The sequence below is a fragment of the Pezoporus wallicus genome, unplaced genomic scaffold (assembly GCF_028554395.1).
Source record: "Pezoporus wallicus isolate ANWC-B61680 ecotype Strahan unplaced genomic scaffold, APGP_CSIRO_Pwel_v1 contig_8088, whole genome shotgun sequence".
NCBI classification, from domain to species: Eukaryota; Metazoa; Chordata; class Aves; order Psittaciformes; family Psittacidae; genus Pezoporus; species Pezoporus wallicus.
Genome location: NW_026642341.1, coordinates 641,435 through 656,339, shown reverse-complemented (window position 1 = coordinate 656,339; position 14,905 = coordinate 641,435). Strand labels below are relative to the sequence as shown.

General features: G+C 43.2%; 1 protein-coding gene across 8 annotated transcripts in view; it reads left to right on the top strand.

Moving 5' to 3' along the window:
• The window catches only part of PTPRT (protein tyrosine phosphatase receptor type T), a 277,331-nt gene that overhangs the window by 228,843 nt on the left and 33,583 nt on the right, over positions 1-14,905 (top strand). For all 8 annotated transcript variants that reach the window (XM_057428931.1, XM_057428926.1, XM_057428924.1 and 5 more), the window contains one exon: positions 8,940-9,127. In XM_057428931.1, coding sequence (XP_057284914.1) covers positions 8,940-9,127 — 188 coding nt within the window. The remainder of the gene's footprint in view (positions 1-8,939; positions 9,128-14,905) is intronic.

Genomic DNA, 14,905 nt, shown 5'->3' with positions numbered 1-14,905 from the left:
TCCTGCACTTCACTGGAGAGCAAACACACTAAGTGTCTCTTGGGAAGAACTTGGAGAGAGCTCCAAAATCATTATTAGTCCTGTGGTCATGTGTTAGTTGGAAAGCCTTTTGGCTCATGCTTTATTATTGCTATTAATTGATATTTTATCGTTAAAAACAAAAGGTTTAGGAGTTCTAACAGGTGTCTGTTGTTTCTTTTTATGAACGGGATTTGACATTCTGGCCAAGTCCCAGCAGGCTGCCTTGCCTTCAGCTTAGTTCTGTCTCATGTAAGTGTGCAGCTGGTGTAGAATCATGGAATGGTTTGGGTTGGAAGGGACCATATTAGATGCCCCATCCCTGGGAACATTCAAGATGAGGTTGAACAGGGCTTTGACCAACCTGGTGTGGTTGTAGATGTCCCTGTGCATTGCAGGAGGGGTTGGAACTAGATGAGCTTTAAAGTCCCTTCCAACCCAAACCATTCTGTGATTCTGTGAATCAGAAAGATGTTGTGTAGTTGATCAGAATCTAACCACTGGTGTTTACCAGACCTGTTGTTTTGACTTATCTACAGTAAATGTTCACTTCCAGGCACAGTAGTCTACTATGGCTGCCTTAAACGTTTTATTACTCTGATGCCCACTGGTAGACCAGAAAGGAATTACAACCCATTGCTTAAGTGTCTTGGCTTACACATGAACAGCACAGGCACAGAGGCTTGAAGGGACTGCCACCATACACACATTTATCCTGATGTCTATCACAGTGTTCATGTCAGTGAATGAGCCTTCTTTTAAGAAGGGAGGGAAGGAAAGGAGTCCCTTTTCCAGACGGTTTGTTCCCATTTCCGAGTGACTCAGTGTCATCAGTCGGAAAGTCTAAAGGTAGATTTATCTTTCAGCCATACTTGCGCAGCAGGGCACAGACCTGCAGCTTGCTGGGAGGTGTCAGACTGCTCTCAGTCTGGTACTGGCATCTGTGACAACCGGATCCTCCTCTGCGGGAGCTGTTTTCCCCCCTCTGTCCTGGTAGTGAGAATGACGGTGTGAACTGCACACTAAGTAATCTGAAGCTCAAGGAGCAACAGACAGATTCAGTCTGCACTTCTCATGGGAAAGCAAAAGCCGAAAAAGTCCCCAAAACTTTCAAAATCCCAGATTTCAGAGAGGAAAAAGAGGAAATAGGACATAAACTTGTATAGATGTATTCAAAACTCTTTCAGACTTCGCTTCTACTAACCACTCTGTCTGAGTAAGGATTAATATCCCTGTTTTACACGTGAGAAGTTAAGTACAAGGCACTGTTAAGACATGATTTACACAGACTGGTCACCCTGCCCAGTTCCATCTGAATTTAACAGCCACAGGTGCTATGAAACAGCCCTTGGCATTGGAGAAATTTCTATCTTGTGCCTTGAAGACAGATTTAAACCTTGGCGTTCTGGCTTCTTGGATAGATTCACCAGACATTGCTGTTGAGCAACATAAGTTTAGTTTTTGACGTTTATTAATATTCAATCCTGGGAAAGAAAAAGAGGTCCTAAAAGGGGCATCAGTCATCCAACCACTAGTATCCATCTTTGGGCACTATCTGCAGTTCATTGCTATTTGTTCCCATCTGTTATGCCTTCTGCTAATAAATGTTCTGTATCTGCAGTAATGGATGAGTCCCTAGGCTTGGCTGTTACATGATTTGTTGATAGGAAGATATAGGGGATTTTGGTTTTGCCTCTACCCTATTCCACGCTTGATTAATACTTTTTGATGTAATGCATGTTTTTAGCTCTGTAATTTTCTCCTCCAGCTGTAGACAGCTCTGGATTTAAATGTTTTGCACAAATATCTTCATTAGAGAAGTGAATATTTGATACTAGGAAATAAAGGAGGTAGATTTCCCTGTGTTTCAATTTCATTAAGGCACGTGTGGTAGCAGCGCTGTAAGACCTGAAGCAGAAGTTGCTTTTGGAGAAACTGTACATGGCCAGTAGCTCTTGAAGATGTTCGGCAGATGCCATCAAAGCGTTCAGCTCAGGGGAACCAGCATGTCCTCCCCTTGTACCCATTGACATCTCCCAGCAGGATGTAAGGACATTAACCCTTTGTCCTCATTACAACTGCTCAGGAGGTTCCTAATAACGGGAGTCGCTGCCCAGAGAGCATGAGGACTGTAGTGCCTTGTAGTTCCTTGCAGGTGTGCAGGGCAAGCTGAGAATGCTCACTGTCACAAAGCCTCACACAAAAACTGGCTTCTGCTCAGAAAAACAGTATAGTAGCTGCCTTGCATTTCACTCTTCCGTAGCTTGGATGGGTCCGTGACTAATCTGTCTGCTGCGGGTATACCCACAGCCTAATGTCCAAGGAACTAAAAAGATGTTAAGCTGATACTGCTGTTTTATCAATTGTCATCATTGGCAGCTTTTCTATTTGTGGGATGAGGGAGTTTTATGCAGTAGAATCTTGAAATTCAGTGGCTTGTTCTATTCAGTTGTATCTGTAGCTTTCCAGGCCATGTCAGCCTCTAAGGAGATGTGGGAGAGGCTTTCACAAAAGAATCCCAGAATGGTTTGGGTTGGAAGGAACCTTAAAGCTCATCCAGCTCCAGCCCTGGCTTTTAAATCAGCTGTTGAAGCAGTAAATTGTCCTTTTGCCTCCCAACAGTAAATAGCATTTGCAGATATCATGATGTGTAGTTACCCTCTCTAGAGAATCACAGAATCATAGAATGGTTTGGGCTGGGAAGGACCTTAAGATCATCCCGTTCCAACCCCTGCCATGGGCAGGGACCCCTTCCACTAGAGCAGCTTGCTCCAAGCCCCTGTGTCCAACCTGCCCTTGAACACTGCCAGGGATGGGGCAGCCACAGCTTCTCTGGGCACCCTGTGCCAGCGCCTCAGCACCCTCACAGGGAAGAGCTTCTGCCTAAGAGCTCATCTCAGTCTCCCCTCTGGCAGGTTAAAGCCATTCCCCTTGGCCTGTCCCTGCAGGCCCTTGTCCAAAGCCCCTCTCCAGGTTTCTTCTTCCAGTTTTCATGTTGGCCTGCAGCAGCATGAGCAACAGAGACAGGTGACCTCATAGGCTGGTTTTGATCTGAATTTCTCTGACATTTCTTTCTGCCTGCAGATGATCATGTGGCTTGGAAAACTCTTCCAGTCTTTATGGCTACTAGCTTTGTGTGCTGTATTGAAGTTGCCATCAATAGTCTTTTATCTGTAGCTAATGAATTACTGTCAGGTCTACCTACCTTACACACCCTCTACAGAGGTGGCAGAGATGTGTCTTGGTGAGGTCCACATATTTGAAGAGCTGCACTGTTACACATGTACCCTGTAGTCCCAAGCTTTAGCTCACCTCACCAAAGTATCTTCCTTACATGTTCAAGGAGATTTGCTTCTGTGCTAATGGATGAAACATATGCAATATGAGTAGAATAGACTTGTGTAAGGTGTTTGCCAAGAAGTTCTTAGAATTCTCTTTAGAATCTAAAGAAAAGCACTTTCTGAAGCTTCTTTTAATTATGCATATGTGGCTTCTTGATAGGCTTTGAAAAGAGGTCCATTCTCTGCTGTCTGGCAGACCTGGTGTCAGAAGGCTTTTTGTTAAGGAAAGTGCCTTTTTCTAGGTCAGTTGATATCATTAGATAAATGATGCTTTCACTTTGGTTTGCCATACCACTGTTTGTATTGTATATAGCATATTACAGCTGAATAGTCATCATATAATAAAGCCTTGATGCATGCAAAAAAGCAAATTAATTTTACCAGCTTGCACCATATTCTTAGTGAGAGGGGAACTGATATTAGCCGTGCTGGAGTCATCCTTGGGAGATGTCAAATAACTGACAACCCTTACTCTAGTATGGAGAGACTGGATATGTGTATAATTAAATCCATCACAAACACCACTCAAAGTATAATTTATTGGGTGCAAAGGATGTCTTACTGTGTTACACACTTGCAAGGCTAAGAGCATAAAAATATAAACAGGGATGATAGGCCTGTCATTACAGACACAGAAGGAATTTGTGATATTAAAGCAAAAGTTCTGAAAGAAACTTCTCTGCGTGTACAAGATGACACATCAATGCCATGTTGCTCTCAGTTGTTTGAGGCAGTTTTCTGGTCAGAAGGCATCATCATACTCTGTGTCCAGTATCTACCTCTCACACTAACAAAACTACCTTTACAAAACAAGGTGACATGTATAAAAGGATCTAAAGTTTTCATTCCCAGAGGTGCCCTGGAGGAGCAGGTCCTCTGTCAGCAGCCCTGCTGGGATGGTGCACAGGGGTCTGGTCACACAGAGCCACTGCCAGGCTGGAAATCTACTTTCTCAGCTGCTTTTCATCTTATATGTGACATCCATGGAGAAGTTCATCAATTTTTTGGTGGAGAGAGCTGCTTATTTTACTTGTCTGAGTAGCACCAAAATGCGAGGTGTTGTAGGCAAGCAATAGTCTCACCCTCACAGTTACTCATCATATGGGGAAAGATGCCACCTAGCTGGCCTCTGCTGCAGCTTTTCTCTTCACCCTGCACTCCGTTAGGTTTCTCTTGGTAGAGTAAAACCTCAGAAGTTACTTCAGCAAGCTCGTGATTATTTCTCCATCAGAGTCCCAAAAAGCCCATTTCATAAGCAGGGAGAGTTTATGAATATTAAAAGTGGAGAGTCAACCCTGTTAAATTTGATTATCTGCAGTCACACACTAAACAGATAAGCTGAGATGCCTGAAGAGTTTCCCAATCCTGGTAGTTATGTGAGGCAGTGAATCATTGATTTAACGTCTTGTAAAAAATTTCAGGGTATTTTGGGAACTCTTGGGCTGATAATGAAAGTGGCAGCTTCCAGGAATCGAAATATCTGTGTTAGCAAGGGACATCTTACTACGGGGAGTAAGACTGTTGCCCTAAAAAGGGTTAACAAACAAGCTGACAATATATTTTGCTATTGCAAGCTGCTAATATTAGAAATGATCCTCTTGCAAACAGCATGTTTCCAGCAACATGCAGAATACCTGTTATTAATACAGCTGCACAAAAAGATCTGTGGAAAATTAGAAATGGTTCTAGGAAAGAACGGGAGCCCTCAGCAGCCTGTCCTAATGAGACTTCAGAAGCTCTCAATTGATTTACATTACCAAAGAGAAACTGAAGAAGTGATTTGGTCAGTGCCTGCATGGGTCAGGATTTCAAATGCTCAGAGGGCTCTTAATCTAACAGAAGGTGTATTAAGATTCAATGCCTGCAAGTCAAAGGAAATTCAAATTGCAATTAAGAACTGTTTAGACAGCAAGGGTAATTAAGCATTGCCCCAATTTCTGAGGTCAGAATGGAATCGCTGTCTCTTGAAGTGTTTTAATTTGGATTATTTCTTGGTACTGTATTCCATCATTGGCATGAAGTGGAATATGGTGACATGTGTTCTATCAAAACAGGAGGACATATGACTAGAAATAAGATGTGCATATGAAAGATGATAAAAACCCCAGTGCACAATTCTCTGTGTTCAGTAGTTTCTGAGTATTAGAGTGAATTATTTCAAGCATCTTTCAAAAAAAAAAAAAAGTATCTTTTGCTTTGCTCTTCTCACTGAAAACTCCCAACAGGCACACGTGTTTCAGAGGCCAGTTTGTCCTACAAACTCAACCTCACTGGTCCAGAGAGGTGGTAGATGCACCATCCCTGGAGACATTCCAAGCCAGTCTGGATGTGGTTCTGAGCAACCTGGTCTAGTTGAAGATGTCCCTGCTCACTGCAGGGTGTTGGACTAGATGAGCTTTGGAGGTCCCTTCCAACCCAAACCATTCTGTGATTCTATGATTTGCCTGGGGCATGTTTGTGAGAAGAGGACAGAGAGGGGTGGTCTGTGGAAAATTGCCGTGGCTTGCCTTTAGTGCAACGATTAAAGCAGAAGGTCTGACTTCGATGAGGGATTTTTTGTTGTGTTTTCTGGTAATACGAGCAACAAAGGGAACAAGATGTGGTTTATAGCTGCAGTCTGCAGGAGAAGCACAGCCTCTTTGGAAGCCCTTCAAAGACTTTTGGTTCGTTGTCCTAGAGAGAGAGCAGTTTGCTGCTACCTCCCCTCCTGCCTGCATTTGGAATTGGTCACAGCACATCTTGGGAGAAGGTGTCATGCCTTGCTTAGGTTTGGACTCATGGTCTGATTGGACAGAGCAGGAACAATATGTTGCTTGCATCAGGCTTTATTAGCAGAACATATGACCATGGGGCTCACCTCATACATAGCAGTTGGTCTTCATAAAAGCCCCTCCACTCTTTCCTTGGCCCAGAGAAAAGGCTGGTGGAAATACCTGGCAGCCAACCTGAGCTGGTGCAGTTCTAGGGTTTGGGGTGTTTTTCAGGTAGCACAGAGGCCATTCAAGATGCATTTGTCACAGATGGCCAGAGGAGGTGATCTTCTCCCTAGTTCCAGGTCTGTGTGTCACAGGGTTGAGTAGATTGTGGGATGCTTCTTTTAAAGCAGAAGTGCTTGGCTGGGTGAGAAGCACATGAACAGTGTGATGCCACAGACCATGCTGCAAGAGCTGTTACTACAATCAGTGGAGTTTGTACCGTTTTTTATCTGAGCAAAGAGACCAGAAGCACAATTGTCACTGTAAACTCAAAGAAGAGAATCACTGAGCACCTTCTTCTAGCTCCAGATTGATAACATGGGCACCTACTTGAGGGCAGTTATCCCAGAAAAGAAGGGGCACTGCTTTCCTGCCTTTCACCTCTCCTTATGATACTTCTCCTTGACAAAAGAGCCAAGTATGCCAGAATGAAAGGATCTGATGAAGACAGAAATTAATAATTGCCTGCAAAGGAGCTGACTGATCTGAGCTACATTGTACAAGTCGCCTGTGCTCTGCATGTGCCCTCGCCGTATTAGCACTAGAGCCACACATTAGTTTTAAGACTCCCTCTCAAATAGGGATGTGGTAATGTTTCTTAATTGGGGCTGATAAAAATGTGGCATTACTTGCAGGTTCCTCAGAGAAGCCAATTGTGAAATTGGGTTTGTATTAAACCTAATGATGGAAAATTAAGTGTAGTACGTCTGTCGGAAATGGTCCGAGATAAAAATCCTCTCCTCTCCATTACAGGAGGTTAATAGGGAATAGGGGTGGAAAGATGCATTGGGAAAGCGAATCCAACGAGAGGAATTAATAAGCCTTGAAATTCCCTCTGTTCAGAGTGCTCACACTGTCATTAGTCGGAGCATTAGGGATGATTATACAAATGCTTCGGATGTTACTCTTCCTTAAATCCCAAATTTATTCACATTTTGTATGTGAGGGTTGCTGCGCTAGAGCCATAGCTCTGTAAATCTCCGAGTGTCCTGGGAATGTGACTGTGTTTATGAGAACCTGGGACTCAGAAATCCTTCAATTCGGAAGCCTAATCTTCAGAGCTGATGATCACTTTGTGTAATTTATTTCAGGAGAAGCGGGATGTGTTCAGCATCTCCAATAATTCAACCACCAGACTTATTTATCTCTCACTGGAGGTGACCTCCTTGTGCAGCAGTGTCCACTGCTGGCATTCTGTTCTAGTTCTTGTAGTCCTGCAACTTCACAACTTCAAAACAGAGCGTACAGTCTTGGTATCTTCCCCATAATACCATGTTAAACCAGCTCAAGCATCATTTGTCGTGTCCTGTCACTGCACAGGCCGCCCGATGCCCTCATCCCTCTGCCCTGGCCACCTCTGCAGCAAGGGACACGGCGCAGATCCTTACTGCTGCCGATCACACTCCATGGAGATTTCCCAAGGACAGCAGTGTTTACAGCAGCATTCCAGACATATTTCTGCCTCACCAAAATCACCCTGAAATTGAAATTTGATTTATTTATTCCTTATCCCTTCAGAAACACGACTGTAGGATTGCTGACAAGGGATGGGGGGTAGGCTCTTTGTCAGAAACAAGCCTTGTGTATACAATGTTAAGGATTTTTAAGAACAATCTGAGGGAGATGCATTTTCTGTTTGCTCGTAGGTTGGTTTTGGGTAAGACCAGACAATTGCTGCAGTCTGTTAAGGCCTGTATGTGTGAAAGGACCCAAGCACCTCACATACCTGTAGTCATAGGAAAAAACAATGGATTATTTGGCCAACTGTTTAAATTTGATCATCTCTGGTAAATAAGAAACTGAATTTTTCATTTAGTCTGAGTTTCTGTTGTTAAATATTGTGACAGTCAATTGTTTGGTTATTTAAGTTCTTCCCTGTTACTTCACCAGGAATATCTTTTGTATATATAGAGTTTTGCTGGGGATGTAAGAGATTACAGCTCCAGCTGCATAGTGATAGAGGGGTTTTTAATCCATTTCTTTAAAAAAGAAACTTTCTTCCGTGCTTACGTGCCTGAAATGTCAATTTCTGCATGCAAGATAACTATATTTTTATGCTGGCTTATTATTTCTGATAATATTACAGCTTCATAATTGAGATAATTTTAGGCCTGAACCAGCAGAGCAGTTTAATTCGCCTCTAACACCCTGTGTGACTTATTTGAAATGCTAATGATTTGTTTGCTATTAACGTGGCCCCTTTGAGTTACCTCATGCTGTAAACCCCAAATCCCACTCGAGTATCTTGCTCATCTGTATGTATCTCTCAGTCATGTTCTTTGCAGGTTTGTGAAGACAGGTATGTAATTCGATTGGAGTTGTTACGCACAGCTCACCCTTACAAAATGTGCTATTTCAGTCTCTGTGCAGTGTCCTTTATCAGCCTGACTGGCTATTTACTCTGTTCTATCTCATTGGGTTTACTCAAGTGTGGTTTAGTCTCTCCAGGAAGCTGTAGGCAAGTGTGTGTTTCCTGCTTACTTCTTTGCTTTCTTTTGCCTGCACCAGCCTATGGGCTGGTGGAGAAACAAACTAACAGAGCAAGAACAAGAATGGAAATACCAGATAGGTGAAAGCTTGTTTTGCCTCCCTGTCTTTAAAACAGACAGTAGCCATGGAGAGATGACCCAGCCAACCCTGACTATCCAGACCCACCCGTTCCGGAGCTGCGAGCCGGTGGAAATGTCCTACCCCCGGGGGCAGTTCCAGCCAGCCATCCGAGTGGCCGACCTGCTGCAGCACATCACCCAGATGAAGCGAGGACAGGGCTATGGATTTAAAGAGGAGTATGAGGTGAGAGGAACCTTTGCTCACATGAATGAGTAGAAGGATAGATGCTTGGGAGGGGAGGATAACTGTTTTTCAGAGCTTCTGTTCCTTAATTTCCTTACCCTCTTAATCCTTTCCTTTCTCCATGGTATTTCCATGAGGGTAGGGTTTTGCTGTGCTAGCACTCTTTGATGGCCCTCTAGTCCAAAGAAAAGGTGTTTACTAGCAGTGAGATTACACTGTGCTCATCTGTTAGCACGTGCCCTTTCTCTCATAAAGAGCAGACAGTAAATGCCTAATGGTGCTGAACTCAATGCAGGAAGCGGAGCCCCATAGTTCCTTACTTGTTAATGTGCTTTTGTTGCCAACAGTGCAAGTCAGGCAATAAGAAAAGGAAGAATTTTTGCTTGCGCTTTTGTACTCTGTAACAATTGGTCAGACTAAATCACAGTGTAATGACCTGGCTGCAGGATTGTAAAGGCAAAGGCAGGAACCGCATGAAGCTTAAATTCCAGTATGCTTAAGCCTATGGCTCCTGATGTGTTTGACTGATGTCCTCTTCTCTGTCTGGAGAGAAGCAAAGAGTAAGCTGTAGAAATGAAAGCATCCATGCTCCCCTCTCATCTTTCCACCAGGCTGGAATGACCAGGAGCAAAATCCAAATGACCAGAAGAAACTTGACACTGGGGAGGAGATGGAAAAGGAGTATATATTTAGAGCAGAGAGAACTAGAAGAAGAGGGAAACAACATCAAACATATGTGAAACTTTGCCCTGGCAAGCAGTAATTGTAATGAATGGAGTAAGCTTGTGGGAAAGCAATTAGAAATTAATATGCATAGTGGCATTAGAACTACTTAAAAATAACATAACATCTGTGAAAAATAAGCTACTTAATGAAAACAGCTCACTTTTCCACCCTGCAAGCCAGGGTCCATGGGGTTTGCATCGCTGATGCTGGGGTTTGTTGTAAATGAGAGGCAATCTTCTCCTGGCTGTCACCAGGGAGTATTTTTTTAATCGGATGGCATCAAAGACTGTCATAACAAACGTTTCTGGTAACTGTATGTTAACCAGGTTTAGTCACTCATGCCCTGCAATCAAGCACACTAATCAAACCATCAATATAAAGAGCCCTGTTTAATACTGAGAAAGGGTAATAATTCTCCTAGGAGACTTACTGAGCTCCCCCTTGGCCTCTATTTCCATGATAGTACCCAAAACTACATTCAGCTCAATTACAGATGCCCTAAAATCTAGTTCTTGATGCTCAAGAAGAAAACAGGTGCTGGCATATATGTAATTTTCTGGCACTGGCATTGGTAATTATCAAAATAGCACATTAGCATGAAAAATGTCAATGCAACTTTCAGCTCCACAAGTTCTGCCTTTCCCAGAAAGTGCTATCTCCATACGTATGTAATGACTGTGACATTATAGAGATTTGCATAATTCCTTTCTTTACAAGAAATAGCCTGGAGAATGCCACAAGCTCTCAAATCACATGTGCTGCTCTACCCTTCAATTAGAGGTAACTGCCTGTAGCAGCAGCAGCAGTGGTTTTCAGTGGTGTAATTTGGTTTTCAAAGCACAGGATGCAGGGAACACTTCAGCTCCAAAGAGCTTCCAGCCACCACCAGCAATCCTACAAATGTAAGGATTATCATAGAATCCCAGACTGGTTTGGGTTGGAAGGGATCTTAAAGCTCATCCAGCTCCAACCCCTGCCACGGGCAGGGACACCTTCCACTAGAGCAGCTTGCTCCAAGCCCCTGTGTCCAACCTGCCCTTGAACACTGCCAGGGATGGGGCAGCCACAGCTTCTCTGGGCACCCTGTGCCAGCGCCTCAGCACCTTCCCAGGGAAGAGCTTCTGCTTTATCTCCAACCTCAATCTCCCCTGTTTAAGTTTAAACCCATCACCCCTTGTCCTATCACTGCAGTCCCTGATGAAGAGTCCCTCCCCAGCATCCCTATAGGCCCCCTTTAGACACTGGAAGGCTGCTCTGAGATCTCCATGCAGCCTTCTCCAGGCTGAACAGCCCCAACTTTCTCAGCCTGTCCTCATACAGGAGGTGCTGCAGCCCCTGATCATCCTCATGGCCTCCTCTGGACTTGCTCTGACAGCTTCTTGTCCTTATGTTGGGGAGACCAGAACTGTAACACAGAACTCCAAGTGGGGTCTCATGAGAGCAGAGTAAAGGGATGTCAAGGAGTGTTACAACTCCCAGAGGGCAAGAGGTTGAAGTTGTTCGAAACGATGTCTCAGGCTGAAATCTGGAGGAACACAAAGCTTCTTTGGCTTTATGGAATGACTGAGAAAATCTTAGAAAAGAATCTGGTGTCTCTTTTAAAATGCCTTTTGATACACTAGTATTAGCGTCATCTTCAAATATGTTTTTTTCTTCTAAAGAGCTGATTTTCTACTTACTTTGCAAATTGATAGCATGAATTACAGCCTGTTTAGTGACATGTTAGCAAATAATCTTACTCTCATGAAAAATCACTTTGAATGGAGTGTATCAGTCACTTTGTGACAATCTCTTATCTCTGTATGTTCTTATCTCCACTAGATAATTGGAAATTGCATTTGGTACTTGTTTAGCACACCTTCACCTGCAGACCATTGGAGCATGGGTAGCATGTTCTACCAAGGGCATCTAGAAAAGTATTTCTCGCTGCTTGCACCTTGCATGGAACTGTGTGCTGAGATGAAGAGCAGGCTGTGATTGTGGAAGTGGTGTCACTGCTGGTGTGAAATGGATGATAACTCTGTGTGTGTATGTGAGGGTGGAAATCTGTCAGCACTTGCCATGTATGTGTTAGTTTGGGTCTGCCGGCTGACCTGGGGCTGAAGTGGGATTTGGGCCTTTTTGGCTGCTGCTGTTTAGTAATGGGATGTGTAGACCACAAGAGAATAATGTGTCACCAGCTCTGGATGTAGATAGCACTATTTGGGGTCAGGCATAGTCACAAACATTTACAGAGGACACATTTAAATGTCCCATATTCCTTCTTCGGAACTTATCAGCCCTGATTTGTTGTGAGCTGCGGGACTAGTCCCCTAGACTCACTGCGAGCACCAATTACTGGCTATGAAGATAATAAGCTTAAGTGTCCAAGCTCATTTTCCAGTATGATTTAGGATGTCACTGAAGTACCTTCTCCTGCCGCATTACTGAGGCCATTTAGTTATTTTGGATTTTGTGGCTTCTTCCTTGTGCATCTTCATTTTTGAGAGTCTTGTTGACTTGTTTAAGTCGCCTCTCAATTTTAACCCTTTCATTTCAGGCTTCACAGCTTTTGTCTGGTAAAAAGAATAGGTCCCATGGTTCAGGCGATGACACGACGTTACCGCGTGTTTGGCAGCAGGATGTTACTGTAGGTGCTGTTGTTGGAAAATGCCGATTTAAGGCTTTGCTGTGAACCAGAATAGGCACCTGAACTGGTGAGATACTGCTTTTCAGGTTATGTTTGATTTTAGCCAAAACAGTTTTTAACCCTGGGTCACAGCAGACTTGTGGGATTGGTTTTGCCACCACTGCTGAGAAGACAGTGATGCAGAGAGAGGAGCAGGACTCTGTAGCACGCTTTGAGATGAGCAGCACAGCTTTTAATTGATGTTGCCTTTGGCAGCAATATTGTAGCATTGGACTAGAGCACTGCAGATGAATGATTCAAGTTTTCCTATTTAAATTAAAAACAGCAAACTAACTAAATGCATCCATTGGAAATTTAAATTGGCTCGCAGGAAGCCTCAATTTAATGTGAACACTTTAGTTATATTTGGGCCGTGGTGCTTAGAAAGCTTGATTGAGATGGAGCTGACTTTTAGAGTTCTATTCTTGTCATTTCAGATCAAAATCGGATCAATTTAGCTTAAAAAAACATCTCTGTAACATAAATTTTACAACTGGGAAGATATTTCATTATACGTTTTATAAAACTTATCTAGAAAATGAAGCTAAAAATCAAGTCCAGATTTATGAACAATTTTGCCATTAAAACTCAAAGAAAGAGGGAGTGTTTCCTGTGAAAAACATATCAAATACCAACATCTGAGTGATTTACCCTGTTTACCATTACTGATAATGCAGAGAAACACAACCAATAACTCTTTTTGCTATTATACTGTGTCAACAAAACCTGAAGGAACAAAACATTAGGTGTGCTTCTCTTTTTCTGGATGCAACCAAATTATAAGTGATACTATTGCATTTGTAAATGCAGTTTCCATTCTTGGTGCAGGATTTTCAGTAATCCCATAGAAAGTTCTCTGTGCCGTACCACCCATGTACACACAGTTTACTCCAGTTTGTTCATCTGGTGTATATAAAGTTAGGGGGAAGAGGTACACTTCTGCAAGGGTAGCTTGTGTTCCTCACCAGTCAGAGCTGTGCTGTGGGTAGTTCTGTGCAAAGCAAAGATTTCTTTGGTATTGAATGAGATGAAAAATCCTGGACTCTTAAATCCCTGGAGGCTATCAGGCTAATATAAAAACATCAGTTTCAGTGGAGAATTTCATGTTCAAATCACATAGGGTTTGTTGAAAAGGTATTTATTGGAACTGATGTATTTTCTTTGGCCAAGATAACTTCTCCCAATGGTAGTCATGAGAAAGGATTTTCCCTTTTTTTTCTTTTTCTTTTCAGATGGCTGTGATTAGATGTCTAATGACTGTTGTCATTCTCTGGTCAATCTGCTGTAATAGTGGATATTAGTGGGAAAATAAGGCATCTTTTTGCTCAGTCTTTGAAGATGAAAATGGACCTTCGTTAGCTCTTTTCTTTTGCTTTGGGATTTTTTGTTGTGTCTGGGTTTGTTGCTTGGGTTGGGATTTTTTGCTCGGGAGATGAGTTGCTGTTTGGAAACAGCTGCCTGTAAAGGAAATAGATGTGTGATCAAAGCCCTACCAATTACAGAGTTATTACTCTTTATCCTGGGCTTTTGAACAGGAGCTCACTCTCCCTGTCTGTTGCCAGCAGTGCTGGTGGCAGTGCTGTAGTGCCTGACATTTTCTGTCCTGGAACCCTTCAGGGGGACATTCACAGTGATCTGCTCTGCCAGGGCTTTGCTTGTATTAAACTTAATTGTAATGTCAGTGTTGTAGATCCTAATAATTATGTCATTCTGCTATTGCATTCAGGTGCTGTGATAGACCTGTGTGGCTTGTGAAGATGAGTGTAAATTCATTTACTGGCACAGCTGTGTCACGCTACCCACCGCTAGCTAAGGAAGATACGATTCTACAATGATCGCAATATAAAAACCCCCATAATTTCCTAGGGACCATCAATACTACGATTTATAACATTGCTTTTGTTTTTAGTAATGTGGGACCATGTTAGGGAGTAGATCTTGGTGGATGTACATCTATAGGGGCAAGTCAGTGGGAGGTGTGCTCCTGACCTGTGTTTTTGGCACAGGTCAAGGCTAGGCTCTCTGTAGCCACCAGCAGTAGTTTGTAGATCATAGAATCATAGAATAGTTTGGGTTGGAGAGACCTTCAAAGCTCATCTATTCCAGCCCCCTGCAATGGGCAGGGACATCTTTAACTAGATTGTGGCTTTCCATTCAGTCATGATGAGCAATGCTCAGGGAGTTCTTGCTGTTGCTGTTCCAGCAGTAAGCACTGTTGTGCCTGCTGCTTGTATGTGTACTGACATTCCCGACCATCCTGAGAAAGGGAGAAGGCTCATCCTGCTTACAGGCATCCAGGCCATCTTCCAGGGAAGGCCAGACCATCCTCCAGCCAGATCCCATGAAACTGATATTTTAGAATCACAGAATCCCAGACTGGTTGG